General features: G+C 35.9%; 1 protein-coding gene and 1 long non-coding RNA gene across 3 annotated transcripts in view; one reads left to right on the top strand and one right to left on the bottom strand.

Annotated features, from left to right (window-relative positions):
* LOC145287723 (adenylate kinase 9-like) overlaps window positions 1-16,106 on the top strand; it is a 307,372-nt gene that overhangs the window by 17,265 nt on the left and 274,001 nt on the right. For both annotated transcript variants that reach the window (XM_080135474.1, XM_080135475.1), the window contains exons 3-4: window positions 4,991-5,111; window positions 13,191-13,340. In XM_080135474.1, coding sequence (XP_079991600.1) covers window positions 4,991-5,111; window positions 13,191-13,340 — 271 coding nt within the window. The remainder of the gene's footprint in view (window positions 1-4,990; window positions 5,112-13,190; window positions 13,341-16,106) is intronic.
* LOC145287728 (uncharacterized) overlaps window positions 1-16,106 on the bottom strand; it is a 128,173-nt gene that overhangs the window by 23,793 nt on the left and 88,274 nt on the right. The gene's annotated exons all lie outside the window — the stretch shown is intronic.

Raw genomic sequence — 16,106 nt, 5'->3', positions numbered from 1 at the left:
GAGATTGTAACGAACATGGTTTGAGCATAATGGCTACGTTCCACATTGAAGACATTGCCAAGGCTGCTGCAAATAACAAGAGCTCTCTCTACCGTGCTATTTTCACCTGAGAGTATCCTATACCACTGCAAAACAACCATTCACCCTGCATGGAGTATTGTTGTCACATCTGGCACAAATCTCTCCCCTTTCCTTTTACTAACACGTATTGTTTAGAATTGAATCTGTTTCATCAATGCATTTTTTTTTTACTGGTCGATTTGCAATGCTTGTCAAATGCACAGCCATCCCTACGAGGGTGTTCAATAAGTAAAACTTGTAATCCACTTCCGGTTGTCTGATCTAGCTGAAGTGGGTCAGGGGCATAACTTATCGAACGCCCCTCGTATTGCCAGTGACGAGAAGTGTGCTATGAAGCATGTTCCTAATTACTTGCCTCCCCACGAGGGCAGAGTTAGACACAAGGTCGTTTTTTGATGAGGGAAAAATCCAGCTCCTCATGAAGAAGCACCCTGAATTGGAACAAAAATAAAATATTAAAATTGCCTCAGTCTTTAAAGATTTTTCCTTTATTTACCGAGGAGAGAAAAGACAAAGTATAGCATCCGAACAAATACTACACTTTGCTCCAACCAAAATGCTAAGAATGCACCATGAAGCAGTGATCATTACATGCACTGACTTCTCATCCTGGTAGTTCATCATCATCATCATCAGCAGCAGCAGCAGCAGTAGCAGGGGGGGAGGTGACGAAGGCTCAGTGGTTAACAACATGAGCTGACAATCTGGGTGTGCCAAGTTCGAACCTAGTTCGTCCACAGAAACACTTTTACTTAAGAACATTGGCAGCCTTCACGTAGTCCCTCCCATAAGTACCTGATATCCTTTTAGAAATAATTCTTAATAGGAAAATATTGGGGAAACGGATACCAACAAAATCATTAGGAACGATATTCAACATCAACAACAGCAACAACAACAGCAGCAACAACAACAGCAACAACAACAGCAGCAACAACAACAGCAACAACAACAGCAGCAGCAACAACAATAACAGCAACAATAACAACAGCAGCAACAACAACAACAAAAGCAACAACAACAACAGCAACAACAATAACAGCAACAACAACAGCAGCAGCAGCAGCAGCAAAAACAACAACAGCAACAACAACAACAGCAGCAAAAACAACAGCAACAACAACAGCAACAACAGCAGCAACAACAACAGAAACAACAACAACAGCAACAAAAACAACAACAAAAACAACAACAAAAACAACAACAATAACAACAATAACAGCAACAAAGACAACAGCAACAACAACAAAATAACAACAACAACAACAAAATAACAACAAAAATAACAACAACAAAAACAACAACAACAACAACAACAACAACAGCAAAAACAGCAAAAACAACAACAATAACAACAGCAACAATAACAACAGCAACAACAACAACAACAGCAACAACAACAGTAACAACAACAACAACGGCAAAAACAATAACAGCAACAACAACCGCAACAATAACAACAACAACAACAACAGCAACAACAAAAAAACAACAACAACAACAACAAAAAATAACAACAACAGCAAAAACAAAAATAACAGCAACAACAACAATAACAGCAACAAATACAACAGCAACAACAACAACAGCAACAACAACAACAGCAACAACAACAGCATCATCATCACCACCATCATCATCATCATTATCATCATCATAAATTGGAGTTCAGTCGAGCACTTGTCATGAAAAAAACAATACAGAGATAGGCTCGCAATGTCTCTTCTGTGGGAAAGATGTTGCAGGGAAGAGAAAAAGGCATCACCTACAAGTTTTCGAAGCTGGTTTTGAACTCTATCAAGGCTGGATAAGGCGCAAATATGTTTTAGCATATGAAGCTGTGCATGTAACAGAGTGTGCATGCATGTATAACAGCTGTATGCAAATGACCGAGCCATGCGCAAAGTGACGTCACGACAGGGCAAGGAAAAAGATTATAAAAAGAGAATCACTGAAAACGAGTTGAAGTTCTTTCCTATTCTTTGTCTCCTGTGCGAGTGAGTCTACAACGTGTTGGGTCCCCTAAGGTCAACATATTAACACAAGTGTAAATGTGCACAACGTTATAGTGGGTCAGTTCTTTTAGCAGAATTCTAGAATATTTAACATTTTTTTTTCAATATCTGCAGTAGAACGAGCTTTCCTAAGTTTACACTTCGACCGAAAATTCTGTACAATTTAAGATCATTATGCCAGACTTTGTCAAATTCTTAGAATATATCAAGGATTGCTTCTTATCCAGTGATGTGTTCAGGGATGATCATTAGGATATCCGCTTAAATCCATACTGTCGGCAGAGACGTAGCTAGATTAAACGTCACACGGGGTGGGGTCTGCTCAAATGTCACCCCACTGACATTGTGTCACCCCTCCTTTGCTGTCACCCGGACTGCCCCTCCTTAGATACGACACTTTATATATATATATATATATATATATATATATATATATATATATATAAATATATATATATATATATATATAAAATTATAAAACTCAAATGACATTGTAACGAGTGATGTAACCCACTTTCCGGTTTACAACATTTCTTTGCACATGTGCGCATAAACATTAACCCATAACAACGTAAACAAATAAACACAAATCGCTTCTTTTGCAGATTTTGACCTGCGTACTGAAATATTACCGTTATTATTTCGAAATTATTATTTAACATGGGAAGAGTGGGGGTGTTTTGCAACTATTCTTATTACAACTATACTGTCGCTATTTTCTTACAACTAAACAACTTTAACCCGTTGACAAACATATGAACAATTGTAGTAAAGCCAAGACTACTGCTACTACTACTACTACTACTACTACTACTACTACTACTACTCTCTATCCTTCCCTTTTCCTTCCTTCCTTCCTTCCTTTTTTAATTTTTTGTTTGCATTTCTAGATAAAAAATAGTTGTGTGAGAACGGTGAATTTGTTGACACATTTACTAATCTGTTTCAATATTAGTTTTATTTTATTTATTTAGGTTTTATTTTTTTGCTTCAGGTTTTATTAATTTTTTATTTTTTAGATTTTAAGTTTCTAAAACTTGGTTGAAGGATTCCAATATGGGTTTTTCATTCTTATATTTCTCATCGGTAGGTTCATGTGCGTTTTTGCTGCTAAATGACTTTCGTCGGCGTTCGATTCATAGGAAAATCATGTTTAATTTTCGATTTTTGAGCGATTATTCGGAAAAATAGGTAACTTTACACGTATAGGGAGGATTTATTTTTCATGTTTGAGTGATCCGTCCGTGATTTTTCATTTTAATATACTTTCATAGAAATGTTTCTGTTATGTAAAAAAAAATATTATTTTCTTTACGTCACAAGTGTCACGCTCATACATGAATTCCATAGCTAATATAACATACTGACCCAACGGGTCACGGGTAGTCTAGTATATATATATATATATATATATATATGAGCAAAAAGTTAATAAAATATGTTAAAAAACACTTTGAAATGAGTTTTTTTTCTCTTCCCTGATCATTTTATATTTATGTCTCGAAAGTAGTGAAAAGTATATCTTATTTTTCTTTTATTAATATTATTGGAATTTTTTCCTTTTTTTCCTTGTACACATTTTTGTGAATTATTCCATGGATTTCTGCCTCTGGATTATTATGGACCATCTTCTTCCAATTACGGGATTTCCTTGGATTTTACTTGTACAAATGGAAATTCTTTTAACTTACTTGAAGTTTTACATTTGGATTTTACCGTCACTGGATTTTTTATCTTCCACCAGACTATCCATTCATGTGTAATCACCTTTTTCTTCACCATATTCCCTCTGCTTCACTTTTTTGTTTTCAAGTAAGATCTTTGACTTACTTGTTGTTTCATCAAATACTTCTGCATGCAAAATCCGATCCCGCATTTTGCTAATTCCTACCCTCTGATGAGAAGGAAAGTATTTCTTCGAAACTCCGCGGATTAAGGACTATCCATTTATCTAGTGTTTCCTTTTCAGATTAAATATATTTTTAACTCATCTCAAAGTGTTTTTTTAACATATTTTATTAACAGTTTGCTCATATTATAAGCTCTATTTCCTATTTGGTTTTATCAAGCTTTTACATCTGGCTGAGATAATTTTATAAATATTAATTCTTTAATATTTATAATATACTTTAATTTTACCATCTTGGATCATTTTGGTAAATTTAATTGTAATTTTTATTTTTATATATATATATATATATATATATATATATATATATATATATATATATATATATATATATATAACCACTTAATCCTTTTTTCCAATTATTTTTCACAGTTAAAAGAAAGATGAGTGTACCTATTTACTATGCCTCCCCACGGGACAGAGTTAGACACCAGGGTCGTTTTTTAACGTGGAGAAAAGGTACAAAAATAAAAATTGTCTCAGTCGTGAAGGATTTCTCCTCCACCGAAAGAGAACAAGAAAATGAAGTGCAGCATCTGAAGAACAGATACTACACTTTGATCTTGACCAAAGTAGAAAGATGAGTGTAATCAAAAGATTTCAAATTAAAAACTACAAAAAATACAGGGTTTAGAGTTTTCAATAAACATCGGCAAAAATATTCTTCAGTGACTTATTTAAAAAAGAATGTAAAATATTTTAGAAAAGATTAAAAACTAAACATAATATATGATAAATAAATCCTATTTTCAGACGATTTTCGCACATTAGACTGGCTGAAAAGTTTTGCTTGACTAACATTGTGTCACTCCTCTTTTATTGTCACCCGGGGCGAACCGCCCCCCCCCCCCCCTCTAGCTATGCCACTGACTGTCGGTCAGAAAGAAGTTGAGGTGGTCAACTATCGGTTGATTAAAAAATGCGGCGATACTTAAGTTCTTGAGTATTTTTTGACATTTTATTTTCAAAATATTTTCTTTTTCAGTGCGAACAAAAGTTCCTGCTTTCTAAACCGACTTGCTTCATCATCATTGGCAAGCCTGGCTCCGGAAAGACAACTTTAGCGCAAAGATTTGCCCAACATTGGAGATGTGAGTTCTTGAATGGTAAGTAACCATTTACTTATTTATTTATAACTAGCGTGGTTACCTGCCGTTACCTGGGAGTGTACACGACAAAGTAAAAAGTGTGTGTAGCATTTATCATCCCATGAAGCAGCAACTTTATGGCAACCTACCTGACATAGCTACTACCATCAGGGAGGGACGTCTACAATTTGCTTGTCACTTCCAGAGGAGCAAAGCAAGAACTGGTCAGAAATGCATTGCTGTGGGCTCCACAGCACGGATGCACAAGCATAAAACGACCTAGATGCACGTACATGCAGCAAATTGCACATGACGCCAACTGTGATCCTGAAGATCTGAGGCAGCTGATGGAAGACAGGGAAATCTGGAGAGAGAGAGAGAGAGAGAGAGAGAGAGAGAGAGAGAGAGAGAGAGAGAGTCAAAGTGATTCGTGCAAGGAGCTCAACCAGATAACATTTATCACCTCCCCTCTCTCCCATTCCTCTATCTTTCTCCTTCTCTCTCTTTTCTTACTTTCCCTCCCCTTCTGCCTCTCTTTCCCCTTCTTATCTCCCCACCCCTCTTTCTTTCCTCCCATTTCCTCTATCTCCTTCCCCTGTCACCCCCCTCTCTTCCTCCCTTTCTCATCTGCCACTCTCTTCCCTCCGATCTCCCAGTCTCCCCCTTTTTCTCTCCCTCACATTTATCACCACCTCTCTCTATATATCTCATGTAATGGAATAACCTAACATCCCTTCATAAATGAAATGAACTATGGATATATTGACCCTCTCACGTGACTGAGGCAGAAGAAAAAAAGATAGGAAGAGAATAAGAAAAGATTTCGAGTAACTCTTGTGTCACATGAATTCCCTAGTAAATAAACCCTTTTGTCTTTCACCCATAACACCGTGTTTCTTGCTGTATTCTTATTTAAAGTAAGGATATAACAGTATCATTACACTCTCATCATCTCCTCTCCCTCTTTTTCACTCCCCCTCTTAACCTATACGGATAGGGTTCTGACGTCCCGCCTCGTTCTGAGTTTGGAGAAAAGCCGTCTGACGTAAGCGGTGTCGAGGCAGAAAATTACCCTAACCCTAAAACCCCTTCAGCATGAATTTGACAAGCAAGAGCAAATTTTGGAGTTGATACAATGAGGCGAAAATTTTCTTACGAGAAAATAACATCTTACGAAAAGAAGGACCTATGTGCGTCATTTGTCAAAGACAAATGACAGAAGTAAAAAGGAACAAAAATTATTGTTGGAGGTGCCCTTCGCCCCTTCACATGAAGAAATTATTAGCAACCCCAACAAAATTAAGGGGCTCTGGAATAATTGTGGAGATAAATGAAAGTCAGTATCGTAACGAAAAGAAAATACAACCGAGAGCGTATCACATGATACGACAGATTTTTTTTTTTTTTATTCTAATCATTTGAATTATTGAATTAAAAAAAATTCGGTATACCAAAAATTCTAATTATTTGTGGAATTTATGAGGGGGTAAAAAATACTAATTATTTGAACTGTTTATTTTTTTTAATTCTAATTATTTGAACTGTTTATTTTTTTTAATTCTAATTATTTGAACTGTTTTTTTTTCTTAAGTTAACAACTCGGCACGTTATTGAAGGGGTAATTTTTCGCCTCGACACCGCTCACGTCAGACGATTTTTCCCCGAACTCAGAACGAGGCGGGACGTAAGGACCCTATCCATACAGGTTAACCCTTACTACATAACAGCATTTAAAAATCACTTTAAATGTTGAACTAACTAAAACAATGAATATTAAAAAAAAAGAAAAAAATTTGTCCGAAAGTTATGCTATTATTACGTGTTTCACTTAGATGTAGTTATAAACATTGAGTTGATTATTATATATAGTGATATCATAGAACTACTTTCCTACGCGTATGGATTGTAACCCTTTGGCGTAGAAACACACAAAACAGTCATTACGATTTTCAATTTTAACAGCATGTCTTAACAAACGTGCCGAACGTTATCTTGTGTATATATGTTAATAAATCGTTAATGTAACAACAATGCCTCTGTAATAGCGTGTTGTGTTGCGGGGTTGCGTATATACTTTATTAAATCAACATACGCGTGTATATACTTGTATTTGTGACGTATTTGTGTTTGTGATGTATTTGCGGCGCCAAGAGTTCTATATATGTGTATGCAGTTGAATCGTGATGTATTTGAATGTGTATACCTGACACGTCTAATGTCTTTCTTATCATAAACGGACCATATGTATGTATGTATGTATGTGTGTATGTATGTGTATATTCAAAGGGCGAATGAACCCTTTTTCGGGGTCAACGGCCAACTAGCACCGTGTATATTTGTGTGTATGTATATATGTGTATTGGGGTGGAGAGGGCTCCCGTAAGCCGTAGTGAAGGCAACCCTTTCTAGGAGAAGCAAATCTCTGATTTAAAAAACCATAAAGCGGGAGACCAGTACCCGCATTAAGCTGGTCTGCAGTTTAATTTGTTGCTGGCTATCTTGCTCTTGCTTGTTGCTGGATCTCAACATTTTGAACCGAGAGAGAGACTTAGCTGTCGTACAAAGCTAAGACTCTGTAACATCATATTTGTATAGATACTCCCTCAGGCATTTGGGCTTATGGACTTTAAGTGTCTGAGGGAGTGGCACTCGTCTGACAAGATGTTGCAATCATCATGTATGCATGTATGTATTTATATGTATGTATGTATATATTAATATGCATGTATACCAATGGCCATCTTGTGTATGTTTGCATGTGTGTGTATGTATATGTATGTGTGCGTAATGTGTATTGTATATGTATGCATGTATATATGTGTGTGATATGTGTATATATGTATGTGTGCGTGCGTGTATATATATGTATGTATACCAATGACCGTCTTTAGTGTCATGTCTGCTTGAGTATGTGAATTCGCCGGCAGGACTATATGTCATTTTCGGGCTCATGAACTTTCAGTGTCTGAGGGAGTGGCACTCGTCTGACAAGACGTTGCAATAATCATGTATGTATGTATGTATGTATGTATGTATGTATATTCAGACAAGTATTGTTAAATAGCACTGAGTGTTCTTGCTTAATATGTTTTCTTCGTAGTTTTTCAATTTTTCTAATTGTCTTTCATGTTTCTCGGTTGAATCTGTGTAAGAAAGTTCCATAGTCGTCTTGATCCATATTTTTTTTGCAAGTACTTTCGACTGAGTTTTTAACAGTCGTTTTCAGGCATTTTTGATTATTGTTCGTTTAAAATTGGGATGCTTTTATATGCTTCAGTTAAAATTATATTTAAGACGACTATGGAACTTTCTTACACAGATTCAATCAAGAAACAAGAAAGACAATTAGAAAAATTGAAAAACTGCAAAGAAAACTTATTAAGCAAGAACACTCTGTGCTATTTAACAATACTTGTTTGAATGAAAACATGTTGCCTAAATACACAATGTATGTATGTATGTATGTATGTATGTATGTATGTATGTATGTATGTAGCCTTTCCAGCTCTGTGTATATACACAGAGCTGGAAATGCCACACTTGTGAACGAGTACTTTTGTCACAAGCTGGCTATGTCAACCATCTTAAGTCGCACAATACTCCTGTTCAGGTCAACTTTGCACCTATTAGTTTGAACCAAACGATGTGTTTAACATGCAGCAAAGTTTGCAAATCTGCTGCTGGTCTAAGAAGACATATGATTGTTGATAGAAATACTCTTCAACCTCCAGAGGAAGTCAACTCGATGGAAATTACTCAGTTTGTATGTCACATCTGATTCAAGATGTGCAAATCTGCAGCGAGAGTGCAGAGTCATCTGAGATGGCATGGGCGACAAGATTGTGAGAACTCAATGTGACGGCAATCATCTGGAAAGATGCAGTAATCATCATGTATGTATGTTGTGTAACGGACTGTTGTCCTTAGATCCTTAATGTCTATTCTACGACCTGTGATTTCTCTTGTCTAGTAATGTTGATCCATGCGTGTCAGAACATATAACAACATTTACATAACAACATTTACATAACAACGTTTACATAACAACATTTACATAACAACATTTACATAACGACATACATGTTCTGCTATTGTTTCTTCTGAAAGTTTCTTTAACAATCTTCAGGAGCCAGACCTGCTTTAAGGGAGACGCTTCACAAGACGATGTGTGTTTTTGTATATTTTATTCACTCCCAAGTATTCTTCATAGCAGAAATGGAGTGACCGACAATCTTTGGCTTGCATTTTCTCTATCTCTATTTTGAGACTGTCGCTTCCTTATGGGGAAACTTATTTAACCCATCCTGTCTCTATGGCGTCTCAAAGCCCAACTTAACAATGCTTATGCAGACCGGAACACATGACATGCGGCACGTCACTTTCGGTCACCTGTTCGGATACCTTCCAGTGCAAACTGTTGTCAAAACATGACAAGTCACATCTCTGTTGTCCACTCATCACTAGATAGATAGATAATTATATAGACAGATATATAGATTGTTAGATATTTAAAAAAAATTTTTTTATTACATTTTCACCCCAAACAAGGCACATTGCCACTTTGGTGTAGGGGGCTACTATCAGGGGTAACATCTACTGGAGTACTATGTGGGGATTTGGGCAGCAAGATGTCTGTTCACGTTACATTTGAACTTCTGCACATCAGTGCAGTTGGGGGAGGCAGGGATCCGGAATGGAATTCCAAAGTCTAGCGGTTCTGCGGAAGAAACTACCGGAGTAGAAAGATATATAGATTAATAGATATATAGATAAACAGATACATCGATAGATACACAAATAATTAGATAAACAGATAGATAGACAGATATACACAATTTACTGCAACTCGAACCCACTTTTTTATTACAATACATACACATATTTCTCTCTTCTTTGTTTTTGTAAGATTCAAAATATATGAGAAGGTTGCTGCAGTTTGCTTGAAGCATTTTGCACTGTGTGTAAGGAGTTGTGCTTGAAGGTTATATCAATGCGGTCTTGTGGAAGAAGCACTGTTAAGTACGAAACGTGAAAATAAAAAAAATGTTCATATTATATGGATTCATCGAACTACTGTTCTCATCTTGAGAGTTATTTTCACAACGTTTCAGTCAGTGTAACCTCCAATCTTCAAGTGTATCTTGTCAAACTCGGGAATTTGGACAGAATTTCAAATGGAACCCTTTGTTTATTTCACGGGGGTAGAATGCTCTTGTTCCATCAACCATGACTGGATACAAAGTATTAAAAAAAAAGTTGCCTTCGATGAGCAAAAAGTGATATCAACACATTTGAATGTCGTTATTACAAATTTTACTGATGTCAAATATAAAATTTTTCTTATCTTTTTTCCTTTCATTTCCAGTAACCATTGTTCAGATTTCAAAATTTGCCCTCAAGTTTTTTTTGTATTTATTAACAAGCCATAAGTACTCAAGGCCCAAAAGCCACTCGAGGACAAGGGTTAATGGGATGTAATTGAATTTGAACTCAACAAGATTTTGTTAGGAAATGTTATAGTTTGCTTGAAGCATTGTGTTTAATGTATAAAGAGTTGTGGTTCAAAACGATGTGTTAAGTTTTGAGACATTGTGTTGAACAAAGATGGCGGCGTAGTTCAGATCAGTAACCAAGATGGCGGCCAAGAATCAAATGCGGTCCGTGGCGTAGTTAACCTGTTAAATTCTGAGATATTGTGTTGAACAAAGATGGCGGCATGATTCAGATCAGTAACCAAGATGGCGGCGTAGTTCAGATCAGTAACCAAGATGGTGGCCAAGAATTAAATGCGGACCGTGACGTAGTAAAAGGCAAACTGATTGAATCCAAAATTCAACAATTTTTATAATAATTTTGAAACGTTTTCATTGGTTGTTTAGCACAGCCGTTGGTTATAGAAATGAGTGGCGAATCCATTCGTCTCATACCCCCATTACTCGTCTGATGGGGAAGGTCTCCTAGCGGCTTCGGCTGCAGGGAGACAGGGTAGTAGTACTTATCAAGGATTCGTCACTTGACACTCAGCCCAACAGGTGAGGGGCCGGGAACCGGCCCAGCACCTGTTGGACTGAGGTACGCCGTCTGGGTAATATCTAGGAGGTTCACCCTCCCAGGCCTTGCCACTGGGCTTTCCAGTGGAGTAAGTTCATTGCTTACTGCCTGAGGCGCCCCTACCGGGGAATGCCGACGGGGTTACTCAGGCAATTTTTAAAATTGCAGGAGTGCCCCTCCTTTAGGGGAACCTGCTGGATCCCCACTTTCCGGCCTTGTGCCACATTTTGCCGAGGTGGGCGGCAAATAAATAACTACCCTCATTAGGAGTCAAAAACACGATGGCAATGAAATTTTGGACAAAAACATTGTTGGATATGAGACGAGGCAAACAGAATAAATGACAATATTTCGATTATAAATTATTTTTTAAACCAACGTAATGTCTCGAATCATGGTGTTATTTTAGTATTATGTACTTTTAATTTTCGAGGTATATCTCATCTTCAAAAAGAAGAAAATAATATGTACAACTATGTGTTTATACCTGGAACCGGAAGTAGTAGGATAGCAGTAGTATAGTCTCGCAGAGGCTCTAAAATTATTGTTGTATACTATTGAGGTGGCACCCCCTACAGATTCTAACAAGGGACTATGCCTGACGTCACTTCCGGTAACCAGTTTTTGCTATCGAACAGTCTTGACTTGAGACTCAGTGGAAGTGAATCGTAACCTTACTTAGTTCTTCCAGTTGAGCGGAGTCCTACTCAATCAATATACGTTTCTGTATTTTTTGTTAATATATTTTTCATTTCACTGTTTCCAAGCCTTCACATTCTTCTTTCAACATTAAACCACAGCATATACAATTTAGGTTTGTTATTATTAAATATTGCTATAATATTTTCCAAGTAATCTAATCTATAAAACTCACTATGTCTGTCTGTCTGTCTCTCTGTCTGTCTGTCTCCATATTTTCAAACTTTATCTCTACCGAAACTAAAAGTCACAGAGCGGCGCTAGGGCCCTCAAATGATTGGATTTTTTATGGACCCTTCTTTTATGGGTCGTTAGCCAATTAAAATAATGTTTAAGGGTCAAAAAGGAGTCAAAATGGAAAAAAATCGTTATACATTTTGTATGTGGTCCTGGATATGACCTTAAACTATATCCGATGGTGAGGGCCCCAGCTTGCGGGTTTTGGGGAGTGTGGAGCCACCCTTTAATTGCCATTGCTCCCAGGTCCATTCTGACCCGGAGTGGTAGTACCTGTTAGGGTCCCAACTATGGGTTGAAACTGACTTTGAAAAAAACAAAAAACATATATGTTCTATTAAAAAACTTTTCTTCAAAATCACTGAATTTGGCATTAAATAGCATGAAAAGGGTTGATATGCCGTAAAACAAAACCAACCAACCAACCAACCAACATTTTGTACATCCATTTTAGTTTATTTTTAATCAGTTCATATGTATATCACATTGATGCAGTGGTAACGTCACCGGCTTTAAATGCTACAGATTTGCGTTCGGTTTCGATTCGAACTGATGGCACTCAATAAATTTTTTATACTTGTGAAATCACGACTCCATAATAATATATACGAAATCTGAACGAATTAAAATATCATATTTAAACATATTTTATGACTGGGTAAAGGCCAGCGCTTGCTCGCTAGTAATCATAAATGTTTCATTTAGATGAATTATAATTAATTAGAATAAAATAAATTGCACATCAAGTGCACTTGAAACCAAATGACAACGTAATATTAGGAAAATAAACAAATATTTTACTTGTTTGAATTTATCACAAATATATTTCGGAGGTAGACTTCATCTTCAGTGTGTTCTTTGTTTCTTTTTTTTTCTTTTTCTTCTTCCTTGCTATGTTGTAAATGTTGATAAAGAAGTCTGTATAGAGCCGCGCGTTGTATAATAATTAATAATAATCAATTATTTAATCGTTCATTATACATGTGTACGTACGCATATTTCTGCCTCTTTTGTTTTTGTAAGTAAGATCTAAGGGAAGCAACTCGTTATGGCAATTAATATTGGAATTAATTTCTTTAATTATTCATTGATGAAATATTTCTTTTTTAGTCCAAACATTGGTGTCCGAAATGTTGCGGTCGACAGACGAGAAGTCTAACGCATTATGGCAAATCCTGTGCAGAGGAGAATTACTTCCGGAAGATTTGGCTTTTCAGCTGTTAGAGACGAAACTCCATTCACCGGAGGTTCGTCATCACGGTTAGTATAAGAATTAGTGTTGGGATAATTAATCAGAATTGAAATTGGGAATTGGGAATCGAAAAAATCGGAATTTTATGGGGTATTGGAATTGTAAAAATGTGAGTCTATTTTCCAATGCTAAAAACGGTTCTTTTTGGTCCCCCCCCCCCCAACAAAATGAGGGTGGATCTATAAATTCACCCTTGCCCGTTTGTCCGTCCACACTTTTCTCAATAATTACGGCTTGGAATTTTTTGAAATTTTGCACAAACATTAAACATGATATGAGTAAAAAAGTAACAGAACGGATTTTCTGGGAAAACTCCGGTTGTTTCCCTAGGGGTGCCTTTCAGGTTAAAATGACTAAAATTGACACTTTTGTGCTTATTAAAAAAAATTGATGTCTTGGATTTTTATAAAACTTTCTGAAAAGTTGTAACTAACTGATTTCTATATAATTTTGTTTGTCTATACTTTGCAGTAACTCTTGTGTGTGCACCAGGCGCTCTTTTTTGGACTATTTTACCATATTTGTCCAAAATTTTCTGTGTGTCTATCAGTTTTGCATTGTGCTGAACTCAAATTTAAATATGTTAAGGCCTTGGTGACTTTTGGGGTTAAATGGGGGGGGGTTGCAAATGCTGAACTTAGTCATTTTTTTATGCCTCGTTCACTGTGCACTCACGGGGGACCATGCATATGTCACTTGTTTTGTTTCTTTTTGGTTGTTTTTATTTAAAACTTAATTTTCCACAGTTTGTTTTAATGATGAAATAATAAATATTAATTGATTTTTAACTACCAGTAAAACTAAAATCTAAGTCACAATCCTACAAGCATATTTTTTCATGTTTGCTAAATTATATGCACATAATACATGAGTTTTGTGGTACCCCCCTCCCCCCAAAAAACTACATATTTAGAAATTTCAAAGAATCGGAATCAGTAATTGTATCGGAATTGGAAATGTAAAAGAGAGTTGGTAATTGTATCGGAATCAGGAAATATATTGGAATCGTTGCATCACTAATAATAATAATACAAGGTGTTTCGAACACATTTGACAGCATTTTCATATTCTGTTGTAGACTGGTAAGGGTTCGGAAGAGGGACACAACGTAATATTTATGTTATATCTCAGGACCTTATGTCGTTAGGTGGGTATAACCTGGCCATTACACATTAATAATGTCGTTACATTTCAACGACTTGGACTAACACGTTGTCTGGTACCGTCACAAGAACACACAAAGAAGGAAAGAAATAAAAGTCTGACTCAGCATTTTTTTAAAAATGCAAATGAAATGTATTTATTTGTGATTCTTCCAACAATAACGCATTTCATTATCTTTTAAAACCCTTTTCGATTTGAAATATAACGAAATATAATAATGAAATATAACGGAATATAATAATGAAATATAACGAAATATAATGAAATATAACGAAATATAATAATGAAATATAATGAAATATAATAATTAAATTGTTGTGGTGGCAACCACTTATTTGCATATGCGAATAACATAACACTATAAATGGCAAGCCTAGGTTGGCCTTGGTGTGTCTTACTCAAATGCCACCGGAAGTGATGCCGAAGAGCGTACATGTCCTCCCACCAAGACTCTCTGACTCGACACCGTCATTTGTACATATTGTAAATATACCTTTTCTTTAATACACTTATTATTGCGTTATCTTGTTGTTTGCGTCTTCATTGTATTTCCTTACTAATTATTGTTCAACCTTGCAACCACAAAAGTTGGCAACGAGATATGAAGCGTCAAATATAACAGTTTGACGAAGAATTATTTAAGAAAAAAAAAAAAAGTACAACGGAAAGGTTGACCATTTTTTTTAAGGAATGCAAAGTGTTGACGAGCAAACGGATTTTACGCTAAAGAGAAGTTTCAACTCAAGTGAAAAAAAAAAAAACTCTAACGTGGCAAAAACGACAATTTACGCCGTTTTCTGGGAATCCGACTTGCAAACGAATGTAAAAGTGAATTTTTGTTTGTCGCTACACGACAAATCTTACTAAAGGACCAACTTGCAAACGAAAAGCGAACTTTGTTCTGTCGCAAAAACGACAGGTCAGACCCGTATTACGAAAAGCAAGGAAGTAACCTACGAAAAAGTTCACCAGTGGATTCTAATTACTGTTCTCCGTAAACAAAACAACAACTAAAGGACTTTTTAATTAATGTTTTGGTTGCCGTCGGTACTAAAAGGAAATACCACAGCTAAAACTAAAATTCAAGGAAAGGATTTTTTTTTCTTGAAGTTGTCACTGAATAACGGATAATACAGTAAAACGTCACGGAAAAAAAAGGTAATCTCAATTTAAGAGGTATTTTAATTACTAAAATACTAGAGAAAAAAAAAAAAACTCAAAGAACTAAATGTACTGCATACATTTATTCAATTGTGACTCGAAAAAAAAAAAAAAAACCAAACTTTTATTTTCTGGAAAGAGTTACTTATTAGTAAGTGCCTAAAAACGGAAAGTCAATTCCATTTCGTGATTCCAGATAAACCTGTTTTATTTTTTTTTGCAGCGTGACTCGCAAAAAGAATATATTATTGCAAGCAGCGATATTATTATTGAAAACAGGAGCTTACAGCAATTTGCTTTTTTGTTGTAACCCAAACCGGTGTATATTGTACATGGTACAATATTTTTTTTTTAACTACACACTAAAAAAAAAAAAAAAAAACAAAAAAAAAACATGGAAGACTTATCAAAAATGTTCATGCAATTTTTACAAGCACAGGCTGAACGGG

The sequence above is a fragment of the Euprymna scolopes genome, chromosome 11, assembly GCF_053919585.1.
Source record: "Euprymna scolopes isolate OS-2025 chromosome 11, ASM5391958v1, whole genome shotgun sequence".
NCBI classification, from domain to species: Eukaryota; Metazoa; Mollusca; class Cephalopoda; order Sepiida; family Sepiolidae; genus Euprymna; species Euprymna scolopes.
The sequence above is the reverse complement of the archived record's forward strand: the minus strand, read 5'-3'. Positions and strand labels throughout refer to the sequence as shown.